Below are 22,870 nucleotides of genomic sequence, written 5' to 3' on the forward strand. Positions count from 1 at the left end.
TGCTGATGAGCCTTGGTGCTAAAAGTAGGATTTCTGTTGTTAAGTGTAGAGGTTTTTTCAGTGAAATCTTATCTTTTTTTTCCTAACAAATAATTCCTTTAAATCACCTGACCTCTTTTTCCATTCCAAATTACTCTGAATAAGTGATAACTTTCAATTTCATGTCATCAGGAAATATCACCTGTTTACTTACATTTTTGCATCAGAGTTGTTGAAGATATCTAGCCATTACTAATTTCATTAATAATTATTTTCCTATTCAATATGTGCATTTCTGTTATCTTCTGTCCTTTATTTTATCTGTTAATTGGGAAAAAAATTCCCAAAGAGTAAGTTACTCTAATTTCCTACTCTATTGCTCAAAAGCAGATGAATAGATATTTTGGATACACACAGTTCTGGTGTCATGTTTACCAATGGCTTTATTTCTTGCCTGAGATCAACTTAAAAAAATACATTATGTTTTAAAGGAGAATTTATATAGTCAAAGCAGGACACCTAGAGCACAGAATTTATAATCTTTACATTCTATCTTTATCATAATACTGCTTTAAAAGCCTGAAGTTCTTGTCAAGTGCTATCACAGACCCACAGAATGGTTGAGATTGGAAGGGGCCTCTGGACTCCTGTGCTGCAAGCGTCCTGCAAAACAAATTTCCCAGGACTGTGTCTGACCACACCCATGGAAAGAAAAAATAAAATTCTCATGTTTAGATGAAATTCCATGTGCTTTAATTTATGCCAAAGGTATTCAGTGGGGTCTACTGAGAAGAGTCTGTCTTTGTCTTCTTCATTTTGTATTATACTGGGGAGCCCAGAGATGGGCACAGTGCTCCAGATATGGCCTCACAAGTGCTGGGTAGAGTGGTGTGCTGGGTATGGCCAGGGCAGAGTCAATTTTCTTTTCAGTAGCTGCTATGGGGCTGTGTTGTGAATTTGTGCTGGAAACAGTGTTGATGACACCAATGAGGAGGATGGGGATGCGCAAGGAACTGGGAGGGGACACATCTGGGACAGGCAAACCCAGATGGCCAAAGGAATGTTCCAGGCTGTGGTATCATCTGCAAAAATAAATTAAGGGGAAGGACGGCCAGAGCTTGTTCAGGACATCTGAACGTCATCTGTCGTTGTTTTAATTTGCATTACTTTTATTTCTTGGACTTTATTTTTCTGTTGTTTTTCATTATTATTATTGTTGTTATTATTATTATTGTTGTTGTTATCCAGGGATGGTGACTCCCTAGGCAGGTTACTATTATTATTACTATTATCATCATTATATTGTATTTCAATTAATAAACTGTTCTTATCTCAATGAGTTTTCTCACTTTTACCCTCCTTATTTTCTTCCCCCCATCCTTCTGGATGTTGGAGGGAAGAGTGCAACTGTGTGGTGCTCATTTGCTGGATGCAGTTAAACTGTGACAAGGAAAAGATCTGGCTCATGCTCAAGTTACTTTTCATCAGGGTCCTTCATAATTTGTCTTTAGTAGTTGCTGCTTGCTACAGAAATACCCACTACACTATAACTGAGAGTGGAATTTCTCTAGGATAATACTTTTGAAGACTTGTACAATCCTTCACAAGGTAGAACAATAAGCAGTTCAAATAATTACACCATCACAATATTGGAAACAAAATGAAAGTTTGGCACTTGTGCAGACTGGTTGAGATTTTTTTTCTTTTTTCTTTCAGTCCTTTTTAGTGTTAAGTTGAAGCAAATGACTCTATGATCACGGAATCATAGAATCAATTAGATTGGAAAAGACCTCCAGATTGTCCAGTTCAGCCTTTAACTGCTCATTACTTTGTCAACTAGACCACAGCATTAATGTCAGACAGTGGTTTCTTGAACACCTCCAGGGATGGTGACTCCCTAGGCAGTCATTTCCAATGTTTAACAATCATTTCCATAAAGAAATTACTTCTAACATCCAATCTGAACCTCTCCAAGTGCAGCTTGAGACTCTGTCCTCTTGCCCTATCACTAGTTATCTGGGAGAAGTAGACACCTCCCACCTATCTTCAACCTCCTTTCAGTTTGTTGTACAGAGTGATAAGGTCTCCAGGCCAAACAACCCCAACCCCCTCAAACACTTCTCATGTTATTTACCCACTAGATTTTTCATCAGCCTCATTGCCTTCATTGCCCTTCTCTGGAGACTCTCCAGCACCTCAGTCTTTCTTCAGCTGAGGTGCTTAGACCTGAACACAGCATTCAAGGTGTCTCACCAGTGCTCAGTACAGGGGAACAATGACTGCCCTGGTCCTGTTGGCCACACTGCTGCTGATACAGGCCAGGATGCCACTGGCCATCTTGGCCACCTAGGCACACACACTGGCTCAGGTTCAGTCATCTGTTGCCCAACACCCCCTTCTCCTTTACCACTTTGGTTTGTTCCTTGAATCCTTGTTGCTGTCTTGTTCCTTCTAGAGCCATCTTCTTCCAGGCGTTGTTTTTCCAGAAACACCACATGGAAGCCCCTGTGCAGCAGACCTGAGTTGAATAGCAGCACTAGGCATGAGCATGTTTCCTTGTCAAACTCAGAAGTGCAAATGTCTTCTCCTTTGCTTAGAAGACTGGAAACAAATACCATTAGGTCCTTGCAGTGTCACTTCTGGGTCTGATCTTTCAGGCCTGACCAGCCTGCAGTTTGTCAGCCAAGGGAGCATCCCTGACACAACAGTTTGGCTGCATGGAATGTGTTGCCAACAGGCTTCATAGGGGTTGCTGCCAGCACTTAGCATTCCTCAGCATTTCACTCTGGATTCTGAGCTACTTTGCTACTCCAACATGGACCATCCACTGGCCCTGGGGAATCAGTAACCTTCTAAGCATGTAGTTGTCAGACTCTTAGCAGTATGTTTCGGATCTGTGGGATTGGAGAATGACCCATTATTTCTCTAAGAACATTTTAAACCCTCATTCTATAAATACACAAAATAATTCCATCAAATACCATATAGCATATAAGAGTCTAGCACAAAGGTTAGTTTCATGGGTTTTTTTCTTTAAGTCCTTCTGTTCATTCCATGTGAGATCAGAGGTTTCAGCCTATACTGTGAGATAATATTCTCAATATGAGCACGATTAAACAAGTGCAATACTGCATATAGCAACCTATGGTTTTTAGCTGACATGTTATATTTTCATGCACATGGCCCAAACTCCAAGATAAAAATCTTTCATTTCAACCTCAGTGAATATGTTACAAGTTTGGAATAAGGCTAATTTGAAGCAAACATCTACTCATCAACTATCACTGAATCAGGCAATAGCTTGTCTTCACACTACACCATAAGATTCATTGCCCAATACAAATTACCTGAGACACCATAACAGACATGGCCAATGTCATCAGTGAACAGGAGTGATGCAGCAAGATGCAGCCAGAAGATGCTTTTGACAGAAAGGGAATACGTTCTTCTTCATAGCAAACACCCCTTTTCCCAGGCTCCCTAGCACAAACAGGGCAAGTGTATTTGTTTGGACCACCTTCTGATCATACAGCATATGTTCTGATAATGCCAAAATAACGAGGTAATTTATGAGGGCTGCAGCACTGTTTATTTTGAAGCCAAAACATTTCCAATGCAGTTACTCCTTCTTAGGTTAGACAATGGGAGCGCATTAATAAATAAAAATGAAGAGTAAATCAGTGCCATAAAGATTTTGAAATTTCACTAATAATTTATACATGATGCCTCCATTCACATCCTTGGATGTGATCATAAAATGAAATATTTTCATATATTACCCATAGCTGGTAAAAGTACAAGAAATTGCCAACTGAAACTGAACTGAAAGCTTTTGAAGCAACAAAACATGACACCTCCTGCAATGAGTTCTTGGCTGGAACATAACCTGGAATTCCTGGCTGCCATAGCACTTATATTACCATTCACTCTTGCTGACAAATACATACTGTAAGGGATCTATTTATTTTTGTCAATATTATTCCAAAAGAACTCAGCAAAATAACATTTCAAGACTGTGATCTGTCTATCATATTTGAATTTTTCTTTCACTATAGGCTGTTTTTAAGTAAAAGTTGCTTGGATTTATGAAGATGTTTTTGAGGTGTTCTTCCTGAAATGACTATTACTGAGCAACACGCCTTTCATGGATTCTTGCCAATAAGGCTTAGAATCCTGTGGTTTCTAGGATTCTGCATTTTTAACTAACAACATTAATTTTAAAAGATAAATCTCGGAAAATATTGACAAAAATGAGAGAGTTGACTTTCTACTAGACAGAAAAGAAAAAAAGAGCATGTTTTGCTTGGTGGGGGGGAACGTTACCACAAATATAGTTTATTTCATGTTTTGCATTTTGCTCTCTTTCCACAGTGAAATCAGATGAGTTGCAAACAATCAAGAAAGAATTAACTCAAATCAAAACAAAAATTGACTCCTTGCTAGGGAGACTGGAAAAAATTGAAAAGCAGCAAAAAGCTGAAGCAGGTAGGTAAAAGCCATTTTTAGTGAAATGAATTAAATTAGAACCTTGTTACCAATCAAGCAAACAGACCAAAGAGAACTGAAGCATTTTGAAATTTTGGTACTTAATGGAGGCCTGAAACAAGGTAAATGAACTCTCAGGTAAAACTACTGGGAGAATAGATTAATATGCTTCACAGAACATACATCATCCTTTAAGACTTGTTTTTTATGGTGCAGTAGGAAAAAATAATCTTTCTAGTTGTTCTGGAAACAAGGCATCACTAAAAAACTGACTGAGCAGAATTAAGCTACAAGTTTTTGACCATGGGGATGGTGGTGCTAGGCACATTAAGTATTAATAGATCATGTATATCAAGAATTATTGCCTGGGCAATAAGCAGTAGGTAATAGGTACAAGCTGAAGCAAGGAAAAAAATTCTGCTTGATATATGGAAAAGAGATGCAACTAAGCAGTATAGTGAGTTGACCAGAGAGACCATACTGGCTCCATCCTTGGAAACATTCAAAACTCATTGGGCTCAGGACCCATGGACCTGGGCTAAAATTTGAGTTTGTCCCTGATTTGAAGAGGGAATGGACTTGGAGAGCCCAGAGATACTTTCCAACCTCAGTAACTGAGTGAAGTTCAGGCTTCTTCATAAAACTGGTTACAGCTCTAGTTTAGCCTCTTTCTGGCTTAAAATGTTTTGGTTTTAGTCAAACCTTAGGAATGAAAAAATCCAATACTACTTCATAATTTAATGAAGTCAGTGCATTATTCATTTTCTTAGATGAATGATCTCACGTAACAGCACTTTAAAGTCATCCTGAGAGTTATAAGGTTGTATTTTCACCATGGTATATAAAAAAAACAAACTCAGTTCTTATGCCTATCTATGGCATTTTCTTTGCTATTTTCTTATAGATCACATGCATATTTTTACAGGAGCTTTATATTAGTGAGTTGATTTTGTGAGAGTCAGCATGGAAATGGATGCCTTATCTCATGAAAACTCAATTATTTTTTTCACCCCTCCATTCTGTGATAAAACCTTTTTCTGAATTTTGTGTGAAATGTGTGAAATAAATTCTGCCTCAGAATCCACAACTGCCTGGGTGTCTGGACAGTAGTCAGTTACATGAAGCCAAAAACCCATCAGGACACATAAAGAGAATTCCATCAAGATTGTCTAAAACATTACTGGGGATTAGCAGTTGAAGGTTACAAACCTGACACAGTCAAAACAGGACTTTAGATATGGATGCATCCTGTTCCCAAGTAACTTTAAAAAAAATTTGTTTGAAAAATAACCTACCTTTTCTTTACAATAATTTTCTAAGTTGATACACAAGGACCAGTCCCCCAGCTGTTACAGTTTATCTCACAAAGTTAAGGGCTTTTTACAAGTCTAAGGTAAACCATTAGTAGAGAGTGTGATTACTTCTTTCACATCTGTGCACAATATGTATTCATTAGATTCTATTTTGTACTTTATGCAAGTTGGAAAAAAGTTGGTATAATTGGTGAAGATGTAATTGCAAAGCATTCCATGAATCACTTGTGCACTGAAATACTCTTGATTGTGCTACCTTGGGGAGCTTTTATAAAAAATCCATTACTATGCAAAACAATCTACAGATCATTGTATCTTGATATTCAATTTTCACTTTTTCTAAAGGACTGTAGTGGTCTTATTTAAGTAGAAATCAGGTCAAAAAGAAAAATGTTGATTTCTATTGAGTCACAGTCTTATGGCTTCTGAAGACATGCAATGAATATCCTCAGATATTAAAAAATGTTTTCAAAATATTGATGCTTTAAAACATCAGGCACAGAACCCATCCCTCATATTCTTTGCCTCCCATTGAAGGGTGGGAGGAGAAAAACACCTCAAAGATACCAGTAAGAATGGAATCCCATTTAAGTTTTCTGAGCTGATGAAGAGGGTTATACAGCCCGGATTATTAGCATGCAGATCCAAAAATATTTGTGTAAGCTACATCAATAGCTGAACTATTTCATTTAGAGTATCAAGTGGGAGATTATGAGATGATTTTGTTCCTTCTCTATGGTTTGGCAATGTTATTTCTTGTTTTCCTCTGCCAGAAGGTGTGGCCTCACTAAGACTGGGATCAGAGAGAGGATCTGTTTCTTATTTGCACAGAGCAAAAATCAAGCCATCATCTTGGTCTTTTGGTTTTCTAAGTTTGACTCGCTCTCCTGAAGAATATTTAATTTTTAATCCTCAAAGTTTTTACATCTGGAGGAATGTGATGTTACAGGCCAGACAAGCTCAGTGCATACATTGGTTACTGCTCTACAGTTGCATGAAAACTCTTCTTGCAGTAAAAGCTGATGTTCCGGCTTTTTCTATTATCAATCCCTAACCTTTCCAATAGGGGGAATATAGAAAATAGGATTTCCTGTACATAAGAATACTGTAGAAATAGCTCCTTTGTTTGCAAAAATCTGAACCGGGAAGCTGGGAATAAGCTGTTCTGACATGCAAAAGAAAAATTTAGAGACTATTCTTCCTGTAATATTAGAGATTAGGCTTTAATTAGGCTCAAAGTTAGATACTTGAGTTTAAGACAATTAACTAAGTGACCTAATTTTTTAGCAGCTGTATCTTAGAAGGTTTCCCATTTAAATGTATTGTCTATCAATTCAGCAACTTTGTTTTTAAAAGCCTTAGCCAAAATTGATTCAGTTGTCATTGCCAGAGCTGAGTGATCTCAGAAGCAGCTTAACACAGGAAGTGGTAGGGCCATACACAGAAGGCATAGATGATTCAATCCATATTTTCTTATGCATAAGGCAAGTAAAACAATCACTTTTAACTAGCATGGCATTGTATGGAGCACCTTACCAACAGAAGAAAAGGCTCCAGGGGCTGAATCTTCTGCTAATATATATGATTACAGGACTGTCAGAGCAGCTGTCTAAGATGACTTTTGTATTCTTTAAATCTAAGAATCTTTTTGAAGACTTTAGGTGACTGAAGGAGGAAAGCTTAATTTTTCTGTTTCTTCAGTAAGTGAAATTGAAAATGAGGGACTAAAGACAAATGAAGACTAAAGAGATGAATGTAAGTGGCAAAATAAATGTGCAAAGTCAAATGGTAAAACAAATGTCTTGGTTTAAGACTATGGAACAGAAAAATGCCATCAGATTTGAATAGTATGTGTAGCTGGTAATAACTTATGGTAAATAAATAATACAGCTTCAAAAATACAGAGCTTCAAGGCAACGCTTAATTCATTGGTTGTCCAACAAGATAGGTGTTGAACTACTAGTGTTACAGAGCAGTCAGTCTTACAAAGGAAGAAATATTTTGTTCTAGAAATTCTGTCATCGATGACCCTCAGACTGAAAAGACATTATTTTTCTAGCTTCATACAACCAATTCTCTGGCCTGATTCACTCTGAGTACATAAAGTGTTTCATATAAACTCCTGACATGCATAGAAATAAGACTCTGATCCCTCCAAACATTCTTCTACCCAGTCTGTCTCTGTCATTCTTCTATCAATCTTCCTCTGGATTTCTGCTGTTTGAATGAAGTTCCTCAGCATATCCAGGAGTTTCTTAATACCTAGTCAAAACAATGCAGGTACCCTCATGAATTCAACCAGAACAGATTCTTCAGGCCTCCATGGAAATGGCCTTTCTTTTTTACCACTTTGCAGAAAATATAGGAAGCCAATATTTGGTTGATTGGAGGGGGACATTCTCCAGTTACTTCAGCACACTATACCAATGAGGAGTAACGGATACTTTACTCCATAAAAACATGTTCACCTGTCTAAAAGTATTTGTTGATTACCTGCATGACTGTTAAAATATATTCACAGTAAATTAATGCAAATTCTTACTCATTTTTTTGGCAATTAACTGCCTTCTGCTTCTCAGAGCATAGATATTTATATACTTCTCATTGGCTGCACATGAATAAACATCTTTGCCAACTGGATTCAAGGCAAAGTCAAATACAGAAAATCAAAAATCTGGATCTACTGGCAAATCAAGCCTTCATCCACTGAATGGCATAAATGTGGTAGATGATCATATTAATATTGTGATTTATTTATGCACTAATTTTTGAAAGAAAAGTTTTCAATCATTTGCCTGGTAGAAATCAACACAGAGAATTTTACAAATCTAGCACATTTGGAGATGGAAGTTTAGGTTTCTTCTCAGAGCACTTTCCTTTACCACCAATAGGAAAGGTCACTGAATCTCCATAGAGTATGTTTTCCTTACAGAAGCCCAAAAGAAACAAATGGAAGATAATGCTGATTTGATTCAAGAGGAATGCATATCAGAGAATGCAGATAACTCTACGGAAGAGCCAATTGAAGGAGGGCCAGATGCAGATGGGGATGGAGAAGATATGACTGATGGGATAGAGGAGGATTTTGATGAGGATGGCAGCAATGAGCTGGTAAGGAATAATCATGACCTGTTTGTCTATATGGTTCCTACAAGTAACCACAGAGAACCAACAGCCTGGATTAACAAAATAAGCTCAGAGCAGCACCGTGATGTTCCATAACTAGTGTCTAGACCTATATGCCTCATACTTCTAATATCAATTAAGCATAGGAACTTCTGAGGAGAAATATGACAAATATATTTTACTACCTTTGGTGATTTTAGAAAGGAAATAAAACGTAATTTTAATTGGTTTACATTTATTATTTTACATATGTAAAAATATAGAGTGCTATTTTTTCTTTTTTTTTTTAATGCTGCTTTCCAAAATTTAATAAGATTCTAAAATGGCGAACTTTTTCATTATTAAACACTTGCTTTCCACAGTCCCAAGTCTCTATCTTCCATGTGTATACTCTGCTATCTATTGGTAGATACAGATTTTTTGATGGAAGGATTTCTCCTTAATAAATGTTTGGCTAAGAAATGTTTGGATTTTAAGCCTGAGGCTGCATCTTTCATTAAATAAAAGCATTTCATTTAGCACCATTACAGTCCTAAACTCCTAAATTCTTCTAGAACAATATTAAAAAATATTTGGAAAGTAAGAGGCGTTCCTAATAAGAATGGAAGTGTCACAGTGGTTTAGCCTCTGTAATACTCTCCTTTCCTTCCTGGTTTTCTTATTCTGCTTTCAGCTGAAAGAATTTTTCCTGCTCATTATCATTGCTTGCATTTAGAAAATATTTAATCAAGTGTACAGTAAAAACCTTTTAGTGAAGCAGCAGAAGTCAGTTAGTAAGGGACCCAGCAGATTCAACAGCAAGTCTGGAGTAACGGCATGTGAATAACCAGTAGTTTGTACTGCTTACTGCAAATGCAATTTAAACCTACTTGTAATTTTCAGGTTTATGTCCTATTACCCAGCCCAAGACTTGAATCTCTATACCCCGAATAGCATTATTCCCAGAAGAAGCTACTATAACCTGTATTCCCTCACCTTTTTACACGCAATGTAGAACAGATGACATTAAAGAGACAGGTTCTCCTCTTCAGATATGCAGGATGTCTGTTAGAAGCTGTCACCCTGAATTTGTAGGGAGTTGAAATTTTGTAATTAATAAATACTTGTAAATATAATCTCCCACCATGGCTAATAGCTGACCAGCTGAAGTGATTTTTGCAATAGGGCTGACCAGAGTTTAACAAGAATAGTGAGTTCTGCACTAATTAGGCACCAGACTCCCCATTACGGACAACTAGATGGGGATGTTAGCATACAGTGTATTAGAGATTGATTGCTCAATGCTGTCATTGCACCCTGTGGATTTGACATACTTAGCATATATCCACACTATATGACACAAAAAGTAGAAGAATTTTTTCATCTATCAAAGGCCTCAGAAGGCAAGGCTCTATAAAGCAAGCAGCACAGGCAAAATTCATTAGCAGTGTAAGTCTGGAACTGGCACAGCCACATTTGCACACTGCTGCTTCCAAGTTAAAAGGCCTTTCCAAGATTCACGTTAGGGAATCAGCTGAAGCACAGTGTGTTGCAAACACAGCTCCAAAGACAGCTCAGTGGTTTGACACACGCATCTAAGGTGGGGTAGGGAACCAGTTCCAGTTTCTCTGCCTGTCATCACTAAGCGCACCAGTGCTGGGAGGAGGCAGCTCACTGCATGTGGAGAGTGGGGTCCTCTGCATTGCATCCTGGCATGAGTGGCATCCCCCCATCCCAAAATGATGGTAGCAAGGAAAGGCCAAGGAAGAGGACTTCTGTGCATCCTCTCAGTCTGGTGCAGCCTGGTGCAATGCCAGGGCAGTGGAGCCAGTCAGCCTCATGCCTTTCACCTTCCCAAAGGCTGGGACTCTCTAGCTGGGAAGCTGGCAGTACTGTAGACTTTAAAGCTTACAACTAAGATTGACACTGATGTAAAATCCCTGTCCCTTTCATCCTCCCTTGCCATTTTCATCAAGTTTTGGAAGAGGATACTTCACCTTAGTTTTCCTGCCTGCTGCGATGTGATAATAACACTTTCCTCTTTTGAAAAGTCTAGGGAGATTAGTGAATGCAAAGTTGCAACAGATAGTATAAAGAATTGCTCAGCAAAGGATTGCTTCAAAGAAATCTCAGGGTATTGGTGCTTTCCACAGAAAGGCAATTATAAATTGAATTATGTTTTTACCCAAACAGTCAGCACTATCAGCCTGTACTTATGACATGAAGATGGTAGTTTTTGATGCATATTGTAATTTAGACTGTTTTATACTGACATATATTTATGTAGAATATATGGCCAATTCCTATAAGATTTAGTTCCTACTACAATCATTGATAGTTTTGTAAAGGGAAAGACAGTAAGAATACTACCAAATATATAGTGAATACACCTGTAGAAATACTTGGCAATTCAGTATGCTTCTACCTATTCCATGTCCTCTTATCTGAAATTGCCCTCTGTCTTTTCAAAAGTAAAGTAGATAGATATATAAGCTTGTTATAAAGCTAGTCCTAAGAGATGTTGTTATTCTGTTTTATAAAAGCTAAATTATTTAGGAAAGAAAGCTGACTAAGAGCAAATATGTAATTTTGGAATGGAGGCAGATAGAAATCTTTTGAGAAAACAAAAGAAAGGTTAAGAATTTAACATGTTAAATATGACAACAGTAAGAAAAACTTGCCATGTAAGAAAAATGTTACTATTTTGTGTAAAATAGTAACATTAGACTTGGAATTTTAAAAAAATCCTCCAAAAGGCTTATTTAAAATGAAATCTATAATGTTTTCCAAATAAAGATCTCAAGAAATTTAAGACAATGATTAAGAAAATACTCTCTTTCACCATTAAGACCAGCAGAGGAAAAGAAAAATATTTAAACAGGCAAAGCTAATGCCCTGAAATCCTTTCAGCAGGAAAATTTAATTGTGAGTCCACTAGTATGAAAAGTATTAATAGAGGGAAACAGGGAAATTACTTAAATTTAGATCTTAACCTTTAGTGAGTTCTTCAGATTTGTCTGTAAATCTTCTGCGAGGTCATTTCCCAAAACCTGTTGCAGGTTTACAGAACAGAATTCTGTTTTCCTAAGGCTGTCAATAAAGGGAGATATTTAAAAAGGTCACGCCCACTGCCAGAGTCTTGGTGCTGCTACAATGGAGCCTCTGAATCCATATTTGGGTCTCCATCTTTGCAGCAGAGGACTCAAAAATGCATTTCTTTCTTTATTTCTTTATTGAAAAGGAAGACTATGCAGGATATATGCTGTGGGTTTAGGTGGTAGGATCAGTTCTCTCAATTCACACACTGTCTATTTGAAGGAACAGGTTACTGCACATTAACTGAGTGATGGCAGCTATCCTCATGCCTGCTTTCAACCTAGATCAACTGTAAAGAAAGACAGTCTGAGTTAAGTCAGGCATGGATTTCAGAACCCTTCAGTTGTCTACCCAACTGCACACACAAAACAACACCACACTCGACAGCTGCACACCTTCTTCCTCCACCATATAGAACAGGATGTTGTTCAACCTTGCATTGTAATTTTCTATGACTAAAGATATGCCCACAAACAGTCATTATGGCTCAGCTGAAGCGTGAAAAGTTTAACACAGCAGTAACATGATTGCCCATCTGAACTCCAATTCAAGACATGATGCATTAAGGCACCTGCTGTAGTGATCAAACACCACCTCTTGAGAAAGTATCTTTCTTACTATTTGCCCAAAAGTGTCTCTCAGTAAATGTCTCCAGTGTTTCAGACACTCCAGCTTGAAGGATCTCTTTAGAAAAATTCTTAAAGAACTTTGCTGCATTTTTTTACTGAAGCGTTCTTTAAAAGGTGGTCTCAGAAACATGATCCATCTATGTATGAATATATTAAATATTAATATGGCTTCAATTTGCTCAGTGAAGTGTGCCATAAGCATTCATCCACATGCTCTCACATGGCCTTTCACTCTTGCCTGTACAAGGACATGCATACTTTGTAGTTTTATATATAAATAATAGTCACTGGTTTATTATGTAGCTCCTGAGCTTACTTTACAATTCATGTCAGTTAACTAAATCACTTAACTGACCATCAGAGGTAGTGAGAGGGATTGAAATCTTCAGGTCTATTTCCTTTGCTCCTTTTAGGTAAAAAAACAAGTAGCTGGTTATCCTGGATTTTATTGGACCCATAATTCAGACTTTCATTCCATTCATAACATTGAACAGTTTCTTGTAGCAGTGAACTCAAAATTCCTGTGTTCCTTCCTAGTGCATTAAACTGTCCCTCAACAGTGTTGTGACAAAGACAACACACCCATTCCATTTTATGGAAAATGGGCTCTCATGAAGAAAGATCTTTATGTTTACTAAATTAAGTTCACATACAAATCACAAACAGGTCACAAATTACCCAAATACAAATCCCCAGTGATATCAAGCAGGTCATGTGTGTCTGCCATGGCTTTAAATTGTAAGTAGTGGGAAGGAAAACAAATAACCTTTTCTTAGCCCTGTGGCTGCACAGCGGAAAACAAAAAAGTGATCTTTGCAACCCAGTCCAACACATTACAATATTTAAGAAACAGCTTGTCCTCAGTCCCTCTATAACAAATCCCTTCTTATTAGAAATAGCATGAATATTGTGTAGCCTAGCTGAAAGATTGAAGGAAGAACATTTCTGAATTAGCATGCTTGGTGGTTCCCTAATTCTGCTGATTTAGCACATGGACAACCCAGTGCAGACTCAGAACATTTCATATATCTTCTCTGAACTTGCTTTAAAGTGTGTTAATTGATCACTGAAGAAGCACTGACCAAGTCATTGCAACCCCCTTGTAAATAAAGCAGGTAGCTACAGGTTACTTCACCGAAAGCCTGAAGTAGTATAGATTTGGGAAAAAAAACCACAAAACACTTTTAGCCAATTGTTAATAAAATACCAACAAAATAATTAACTGTAATGAATTATGCACAAGCATTCATATATGTATTACATTGCCTGAGAATAATAGCTCCTATCAAACTGTCAGCCTTTCACAGTAAATAACTATAATAGTAATAGCCTGGTAGTGGTCCAGTAGTTGAGTATTCAGTACAGCAAGCTGTTTTCTGGTAGTATGTGATGCAAATGCAGTAAATTTATGGTGTCATAGCTCAGATCAGATGCTGGTTAGTGCTTGGTTGGAATTTGAAGGCTTATTCACAACCACAGCATCGTTTTTATGCTGGTGTAGCTGTGCTAAAAGTAATGAAGCCAGACAAGCATTATTAGATAGGAGTTCCACAATAATGAGTCAACTTTAATGAGATGCCTTAAGAGGCATTTTTATTAAATTATTTTAGAACTAAAGACACAGAGACTATAAAAAGCCCAGTTCTGGTTACAATGTAGATTTACAGCAGTTATTTCAACAACAATTATAGTTCCCTTTCTATTAAGTATATTTTAGTTGTATTTACCTCTCAAAGGCATTTGATTTCTTATTCTTGTCCTTTTCTCCACCTCCACACTGCATGTTTTTAGTCTATCAAATTTGTTTCCAACATCTGATGGAGAATAATGTTTAAAATATTAATACCAAAAAATGCCATAGATGTAAAACTCAGGATAATCCTCTTGCTGCACTGATTTTCATTATGCAAAAGTAAAACCATTATGATATAATAATAGCTATATTTCTTGTAAAAATTGATGCCATTACCATTTAAATAAATTGAACCAACTAGCACTGTGGCTAAAGCTCATCAAAAAAATTTCCCTTTTTTCACAAATGGATGATTAAGATTGCTTAAAGGTACACTATCAAAGGTATTAGCAAAAGTGGTTTCAATATGAAGTTGTAGAAGAGTAACTAGCCAAGGTTCAGTGGCAAGATTCACTGTAGTACTGTATAGCACAGTCATTTGAACAATGATTCAAAACCACCAAAGCACAAATCATAGTTACCATACTAAAAGGTTTTGTATAATATCAGTTACTTACGAAACGTCTGCCATTGGTAAATGGTCTGTCTGCTTCAAGAAGTAACCTTGAAAGGTACCCCAGCTCAAGGGGAAGCCACCACCCACCAGCCAGGCTGCTTGGCTGGGAGAGCTCAAAGATGGCCTACCCATCTAGACTGTCAGATTTGTGGAATAAAGTGGCTGGATTGTAGTCAAATTACATGCAATGGGAAAGGATTGTGTGAGACTCCCTGCACCCACAACTTTCTTTGTTCCTTGATAAGTGAGACTTTGAAAAGCTACCTGCTGTTCATGTCTTGGATTGGTGTTGGATGATGGGTGTTCCAACATCACCCATGTCAATGCTCCCTGGGCCACTCCTTGCCTTTGTGGGTCTTCAGAGAACAGATTGCAACTAGAGGAGTTCTTGGCTGTCTGGGCTATGGCTCTGGCCTTTACCACCTTCTGAACCAAATTACCACTAGTTTGGTAAAGGGGTTGACTGTATGCATTACACCCCTCATATAAGTAGCTACAGTGAAATTAACAACAAATCTGTATGAAACTTTGAAACTTTCCTTGTTTTAATTATTTTGAATGGAATTCAACAATGAAAATACTCAGCAAAAAATAAAAATCTACAGAAAAAGAACTAAAATTTGTCTGATGAATTGTCTAGTTTAAACCCAGTTTCAAGTAGCAAAATTAATCAAATATATGACTGTGTGATAGTATTGATAGTACTTAATTTATCACTGTAATTAAACTAGATTTTTCATTGTCCATTTCATTGCCTTTTTTTTTCAGTCCATAGCATCAGGACAGACAAGACTGACTCTTCTATTATCAGCCAAATTAGGCTGATTAGGCTTGTCGAAAAGATCAGTAGCTATTCTGACAACTTGCAGCTTTCTGAATGTGCCTGTACAAGACTACTCAGAAAATAAAGGACAAACCTTATAATTAATGGGAATGGCTGAAACAATGTTGTGCCAGAAATCTTATTCAACTTCCTTTAAAAATCACTAAGATCATGCAAAATTTTGTCTTTTCTATTGAGCTTACCATTCATTGAAATCTTGCATTCAGTGTCAGGGAAACATGATGTTCTTCATTCCTAAGACAAATGAATAGGTAAAAGATTTTGTTCCCTTGATAAATATCAGTGTGAGATGTTTGTACTTGAGCAACTTAAGAAAGTCATTAGGGGCACCACACTCGACAGATACTAATTCCTTGTACCTTCCAAAGCTGCAGTAAATCTAATAACCTGTGACTGAAAAAATGGAGAAAGTAATAAAAGCATGCCATGAAATCAAAAATTGTAAGAAACTTCCTGACATGCCCTTTTGTTATATTTAATACATGCACTAGCACAGCAGAGGTGTTTGCTGCTCACCCAGTGTTACATGAGTCATTGGAAGGACCTTGCCATTGCCCCTTCTCCCCATTTTCCGGGCGGTCAATTTATCAGAGGAAGATTTCCTAAGTGGTGTTCAGCGTTTTAACCAGGTTACTGGTTTATGACTGACTACATAATGTTTTTCTAATTATTATTTAAATCCTATCCCAAACATATCACATGGGAACCTGCAGAAAATGCAAGCACTGTTACCATGCATTTTGTGTCCCTTTCTACTAGATTTTCCTGTCTGTAATTGCATTTTTGTAAAACAAATAAGCAAATTAATTTTATTTAATTCAGATCTATTCCTCTGAATCTGCTCTATATAATTTAGTTCCCTGTTAAAAAATCCACAAAACTTAAAATCATTAAACCTTTAAAGCATTGTAATAGAAATAATATACTTAATTTACAGACATTAGAATCTTATGGATTTGATGAAAAAGAGCTTGAAAATAATGGGTTTTCTCTTATATTTATCTTACTTTTAAGCAAAGTATGTGGGATCAGGAATTTTGTGTCTTGTTCTCAGCTTTGAATACTGAGCCTATGTGCTAGGCAATATGTCTCAGAAGATTGAATGTGCAGGTAGAATTAGTACCTCTCTCTGAGGTCAGACCAACATGTGCCTTTCTTTGACATGTAAGAAAGGAGTGTTCCCAACTATTTAATCTCATAAAAATTATATGCTTGCCAGTAAAGAAAAATGTCTGTGGAACAACAGACATTCTTCAATGAATCTGTTTTACTTTTTTCATTGCACCCTGCCATCTGTCTTGACCTGCCTGAAGTCTCAGTATTATCATTTAATAAGATAATCATGGTACTTAATAAATTTGAGACAGCAAATATTTAATTTTAATGGCTCAGGTTCTATAAAAAACACCTGCTTTGCCTCCAACTTAAAAACAAAACAAAACCACACACCAGTGAATTTAACCAGAGATAAACAATGCTGTCAGATCAGGCCAAAAATTCTCTTAGACATGCAAACAAAATATTTGCCTAAATGAGATTAACTCTTCTCTGATATAATGTAGTTGACCTTTATATTCACTATTAGTAGCCTCATTATTTTTATTTAGTCTAAGTAGATCCAAATTAGCTCCATTACATCCAAATTTTGCTGGCCCAAAATTTATGAGCATAGAGTCAATCTCTGATTGAAATGCAGAAACAAGGACAGCCAAAGCCCTACCTCTTAGAAGCAAACCTGGATCCCTTTACAGGTGAGGATGATGATGACTTCTAAAAAACATCACAAGCTTTTTGCTGTACCTTATAGCTGAAAAAGAAACATCATAAATTAATTGAAGTAACTCAACACTTTAAATAAGAAGACTGATTTTAATTTCCACCCATTAATATTTTTGCCAATGTAATTTTAACTAATTCTGAAGCTGTCCTTCTTTTACTTCCCTGTACTTTGGCTGACTCCAGTAAAATCTGTGTGACTTGTTGAAGGTGCTGCACTGAGTTTTGCTCACCCATCATCTACAACCAACTGTCCCTATCTGTGTATAGGGAGAATAAGCATTAGAACAGTAACCCAGTCTAGAAACAAAAGCGGCAGTATGAGGTATGCTGGGAGACTGGTGGATGGGAAGGGGGACACTGGTGTTTTCTAGGTATTCACTGGGACACAGAAATCCTCTGAAAAAACTCGGGACAGCCATTGGGTCTGTACTATGGATTTGAGTCTATCAGCTAAATCATCAAATTCTAAGATTTAACTGAAATTAAGCAATTGTCATGCATCAAACATTTTTCCTGGTGTATCAGTCTTTGACAATAAATAGCTTTAGTTCCCCTAGAAAATACTCATTTCACAGGCTTTATCAGTAACCTTGAGCATCAAAAATGCTGAATGGAAAACCCTCAAAGGAAACATTTTTTCTGTTGAAATCCTTCACTCAAGAAAGAGGTGCAAACATTGAAAAGCCAAAAGATTGTTATTTTTCCATACTAAAAGACAGAAATTGTAAATGTTTGGTTTTTTTCAATATAAATTGCAGAGCCACTACAGCTAGTGACCCAATTATTCCAAAAGGTCTCAATTTTTTTAGAAAATGTAAATGCGTTACTAAGAAGATTTTCTGCATGATTAATATCAAAACATGAAAGGCAGATTGAATTTATCCATACATAGGCATTTACACACCTCAGAAAAGGGAAGTTATTTAGAAGGTGATAGAACTGTAATTGCCATTTCAACAAAAAAAAAAAAAAAAGCAGCTAGTGAGAATAAGAAAAGCTCAGTCTGCCAAAATGAAGATTTGGAAGTTAATCAAACACCAACTCAGCCAGCTTGTCATTCTGCTACGTGTGTCTGAAGTTCCCAAATTGTTGTTGCTATTGATTTCTAAAATTACACTACAGTTCTGTAGTCTTTCAAAAGAAGCAAAATGTTTTCCAGACAAAATAAATAAAGAATGAAAAGGCTAAATTCTTCTCTGCTTTCTCTTTGCAGGGTTATAATAATAATTTCTCAGCTACTATGAGATTCTGCACCATTTGCAGACCACAATTTGACCCCAAGTTCAACATTTTTCTTTGTATCTTTTATTTTAAAATTAATGTCTCTTGAAATCCTTATAAAACCAAAATTTTATGCCCTACTGTGCACTGTGCATTCAAATAGGCATTAGACAGGAAAATACAAATAAAAACCTGTTTTAAATAGGACTATCTTTTATTGCCATTTCCACATGGATCACACTGCCATAGCAAAACTTTCACAGATGACAGCTTATAACTCTACATCCTGTGTATTCAATTGACTGTCTTAATTCATTATTCTCTCACCATTTAAATATTCATTTTGCATTGTTTGTCTTATTCCACTCTTGCTTGCTATGGTTTACTCTGGGCTTTCCCACTATCTTTGTCTCATGTTATGTGCTTCCAACATCTTCTTCCAGCACGCTCTCCTTCCCATTTCTTTTCTATATTTTTTTAATGTCACTCCACCTGGTTGTTCAATTGAGTAAAACTTCTGCTTCCAAGTACCTGAAGCATCTCCAACTGATTAGACAGAACACTCCTCATCTCAATACATCTTGCCTACAATCATTTTACCTGGAATGAATGCCCTTTGGTTTTCGATACTTATCTAAATTCTAATTTGGCAATAGTGAGAAAGTTTATTACGTGCTTTCTGCATAATTACTTTAAGGCAATTCTTCTTGTAACCTCCTGGTTTAATTTATTTTAAAAACACACTAAAAATGTAGACATATTAAATGGCCTCAGGGTAAAAGTTTTAGAAGTTCCTTTATGCATTAAACTGTGCATTCAAAACTGCACCCTTGACATTAGTAGGACAGGAACTTTGGTCGTGACCATTAATACTAATTGGACCACCTAATCTCACACTAGAGAATTCCTACTCCTCACATTAAGCAGAGATTAATTCAGTAAGAATTTTAGTCTACAGCTTTTTTACACCACCCTGTAACTTAAAAGCATCTCCTCTGTAACATTCAGGATGATAAAGTACAGTACTTACCATGAATCATTATAGGGCTGAGTTGGTCTTGCTTCTCATGGAGCAGGCACTGTCCCAAGAAACAGAAAACACCCAGGGATCTCCAATGAGAGCCACACCCCTGGGAATTTGCTATGCATATCCACTCATATGCAGGAATAAATGAAGGTGGAACATTTTTTTCTCTGCTTTATTTGGCACTGGAGGTGCCAATGAAAGGTGTTAAGCATCTCTCAAGGTGCTTAACACTCTCAAGGCACATAGGTATGGGCTGAGGGAACTCTGTGGGCAGCATCAGGGAGGCCTTACTGCATTTGGATTGGCTTTATAAGCCAAGAGAGAAGAGAAAAGGGAGTTTGATGGGAACACAGTTTCACCACGGCCTAGCAATGTGGTAAAGATTCTGGAAAAGATCTGGTAAAATTCTGGTAGAGTTCAGGGCAGTGAGTTCTGCTAAAGCACCACCTCTCCACCATCCAACCTCTTCCACATCTGCTTGAAGATCCCGGCCCACCCCATGCTCTGCAGAAGGCCCAGCGCTTCCATGTTCAGATCCCTCCCACTGTCTCCAGAAACTGTGCTACTAGTCCCTAAGCCTTTTCCTACTACTATAACGGACCTTGCAGAGGAAGATTTTACTGCAAAAGCAGTCTAGCAGGAGAAAAAACACACAGCCTAAATAAAGTGGAAAGATCCCCTTCTTTTCTTCATGGCCCCACTCAAGCTCTCAAATGACCATGGTGACTATTCCCAAAGTCATTCCTTCAGTCTCACACATAACCATCACCTCAACTGCAGTGTGTCCTCACTAGCACTCTCCAAATATTGGATGCTGTCTCCATCACTACACCCAAAAGCATTTATCACAATTCTGCCTGGACTCTGAGAAAAAAAAAGATATGATGGTCTAGGGGAAAAATCAGTATCTGATATGGCTATCTTATTCTTCCTGCCGATTTTTATTGGACAAACAAGTGAAACAGAGCATTTTAAGGCAGAGAAGATAGAAGTTTGTTTTCACTGATGACTAAAACAATCATTCTCACATGTATTCACATAAATACTAGCACTTCAAAGCAATTAAGCTGTTCACTGAACAGAAAAACGATTCTGTAATGTTTTTAGCAGTTAAAGTATGATTGGCAGAGTCCAAAACATAATGATTAGGTTTCATCATTTGAAGAAGGGTTTAAAGAAGGTGCAAGAGTTCTTTCATTTATCTTTTATTAACATTTATCAAACAGTACAATCCCTCTATTTGTTAAATGCAGTGAATATTCTATCACTAGTTCATTACAAAAAAAATTGCATTAGTGCCATCGTTTTGTTTTTCATGTTCTGCAAGGGTTACAACTGAAAGCAGCAAAAGTGTGACACACATTCACATTCCCCTGGTCACACCTACTGAACTGAGCATTTACATTTCATATGGGGGCATTAAACTAAATCGTCTCTATGACTGTTACTGAGTTAGAGATTTGGTGCTTTAAATCAAGGGACAAAGTGCAAGATGTATCTCAAATGAACACAGCTGTGAAGACAATTTGATGGCTAATACAAATTCAATGTTCCTTGGTAAGCTTTCCTTGTTCCTTGTGGTTTTCCACTGATGATGAAGAATGCTGTGTAAAAGCCAACAAAAGCGTGTGTCCCCATGCACTTGGTACCTTACAAATATAAATTACAATGTTTTGCACTCAGTGTGAGTGCCTGCTTAAGAGAAAAGGAGGATATTGAGTTAGACATAACAAATAATCAGAATAGCAATTTGTATTACTACTTTCTGTACTGCATTATGATTTTTCTCATTGTACAGAAATAATCTAGATTCAATAATGCCCACTACGTTCTGGCTAATTTTTTGTATTTGTTTTGCCTTTTTTTTTTTTAAATGCCTGCTCTGCAGACAGATTCCATTTTTTCATCTCTTTGGCTGTTCAGAAAGTGCATTTCATAATCAAAAGAAATTCTTAGAGATGAAAGAGAGCATGCTATCCTTGAGGACATAAGAGCAGCATCTGTAGACCTGGATTGAGAATTCTCATTTGTAGGTAACAGTATTAGGAGAGAGCATCAGATGTAATGAAAGTAGTTGTGCTACAATTGCAGTTTGAGGTAGCACATATATGAGAGCTAGCATTGGGAGTGAAAGGACAGTGTATACCTGCTGCATTTTAATGGGGCTTGCTGTTGTTTTGCCGAAAGTGATGTATGGCAGACACATAACCTTCTGTCAAAGAATAGGCAGACACCAGCAGAAACCTAGAAAGGTGTCAAGCATCAAGTCTCCTACTCAAGAGGAGCCTGGAAAAGATAGATGTGCAATTTTACCAAGCAGTGGTCAGCAGTAGCTTCAGATGCTTCCATTACAGTTATTAAAATGAGAATTCCAGTCCTGAGAATAGGTTTGTCTGTCAAGGAAAAAGAGACAGGAGAGTAAGAGGAAAAAATACTTGAGGGTCTGGGTTTCAAGTTCGCACGTATATGTGAACCATCATCTATCCATCCTCTTTTTAGCTGCATTTTCTGAGTTTCTAAGATTAATTTTATCATAAAAGCCATTCAGAACCAAAGGATCTTTTAAAAACAGATGCATTTTGTCAGATGAATGCCTTTCATGTATTTTGGATGCTCTTATCACTTATAATTATTGTGGGGTAAACCATGCGGTGAAGTCTGTAACAACTCTATTCTGTGGGACGTTTCTTTAAGCATTTTCTTAACAAGGTAAAGATGTTAATCAGGTACATCTTTTGTGTCATTTAGTCATAGCACATTCCTAATACTTCCTCCCAAAAACATATGATGAATTTACACTCTCATACAGTAAAATTTATTCCTGTGCATTAAGGTCTGGAAAATAAGCATGGTAAAGTCCAGAATGCTCTTCCCATAAACTCTGTGAGAAGGAAACTATTTAACATTGGCTTTCCCATGTTAAATACAATGTAATAGTGTATAGTTAAAATTAATTTAATCTAGCAGAATTTGAATTTGGCAAAAATCGCAGAAGGATTCTACTAGAACTAGCAATAGCATTTTTGGAAGTTTGAAATACAGTGTTATGCCTAAGAAGAGTGTTTCCAATACCTCATGCTCGAAAAGCTATCCAGATAGGGAAAAAAGCAGCAAAAATAATTTCAGGTGGAAAATGAACCAAT

General features: G+C 37.0%; 1 protein-coding gene across 4 annotated transcripts in view; it reads left to right on the forward strand.

Annotated features, from left to right (window-relative positions):
- RALYL (RALY RNA binding protein like) overlaps positions 1 to 22,870 on the forward strand; it is a 368,663-nt gene that overhangs the window by 342,397 nt on the left and 3,396 nt on the right. For all 4 annotated transcript variants that reach the window (XM_039695648.1, XM_039695650.1, XM_039695649.1 and 1 more), the window contains 2 exons: positions 4,351 to 4,464; positions 8,710 to 8,888. In XM_039695648.1, coding sequence (XP_039551582.1) covers positions 4,351 to 4,464; positions 8,710 to 8,888 — 293 coding nt within the window. The remainder of the gene's footprint in view (positions 1 to 4,350; positions 4,465 to 8,709; positions 8,889 to 22,870) is intronic.

The sequence above is a fragment of the Passer montanus genome, unplaced genomic scaffold (assembly GCF_014805655.1).
Source record: "Passer montanus isolate IOZ18808 unplaced genomic scaffold, ASM1480565v1 scaffold90, whole genome shotgun sequence".
In the NCBI taxonomy this organism is placed as follows: domain Eukaryota; kingdom Metazoa; phylum Chordata; class Aves; order Passeriformes; family Passeridae; genus Passer; species Passer montanus.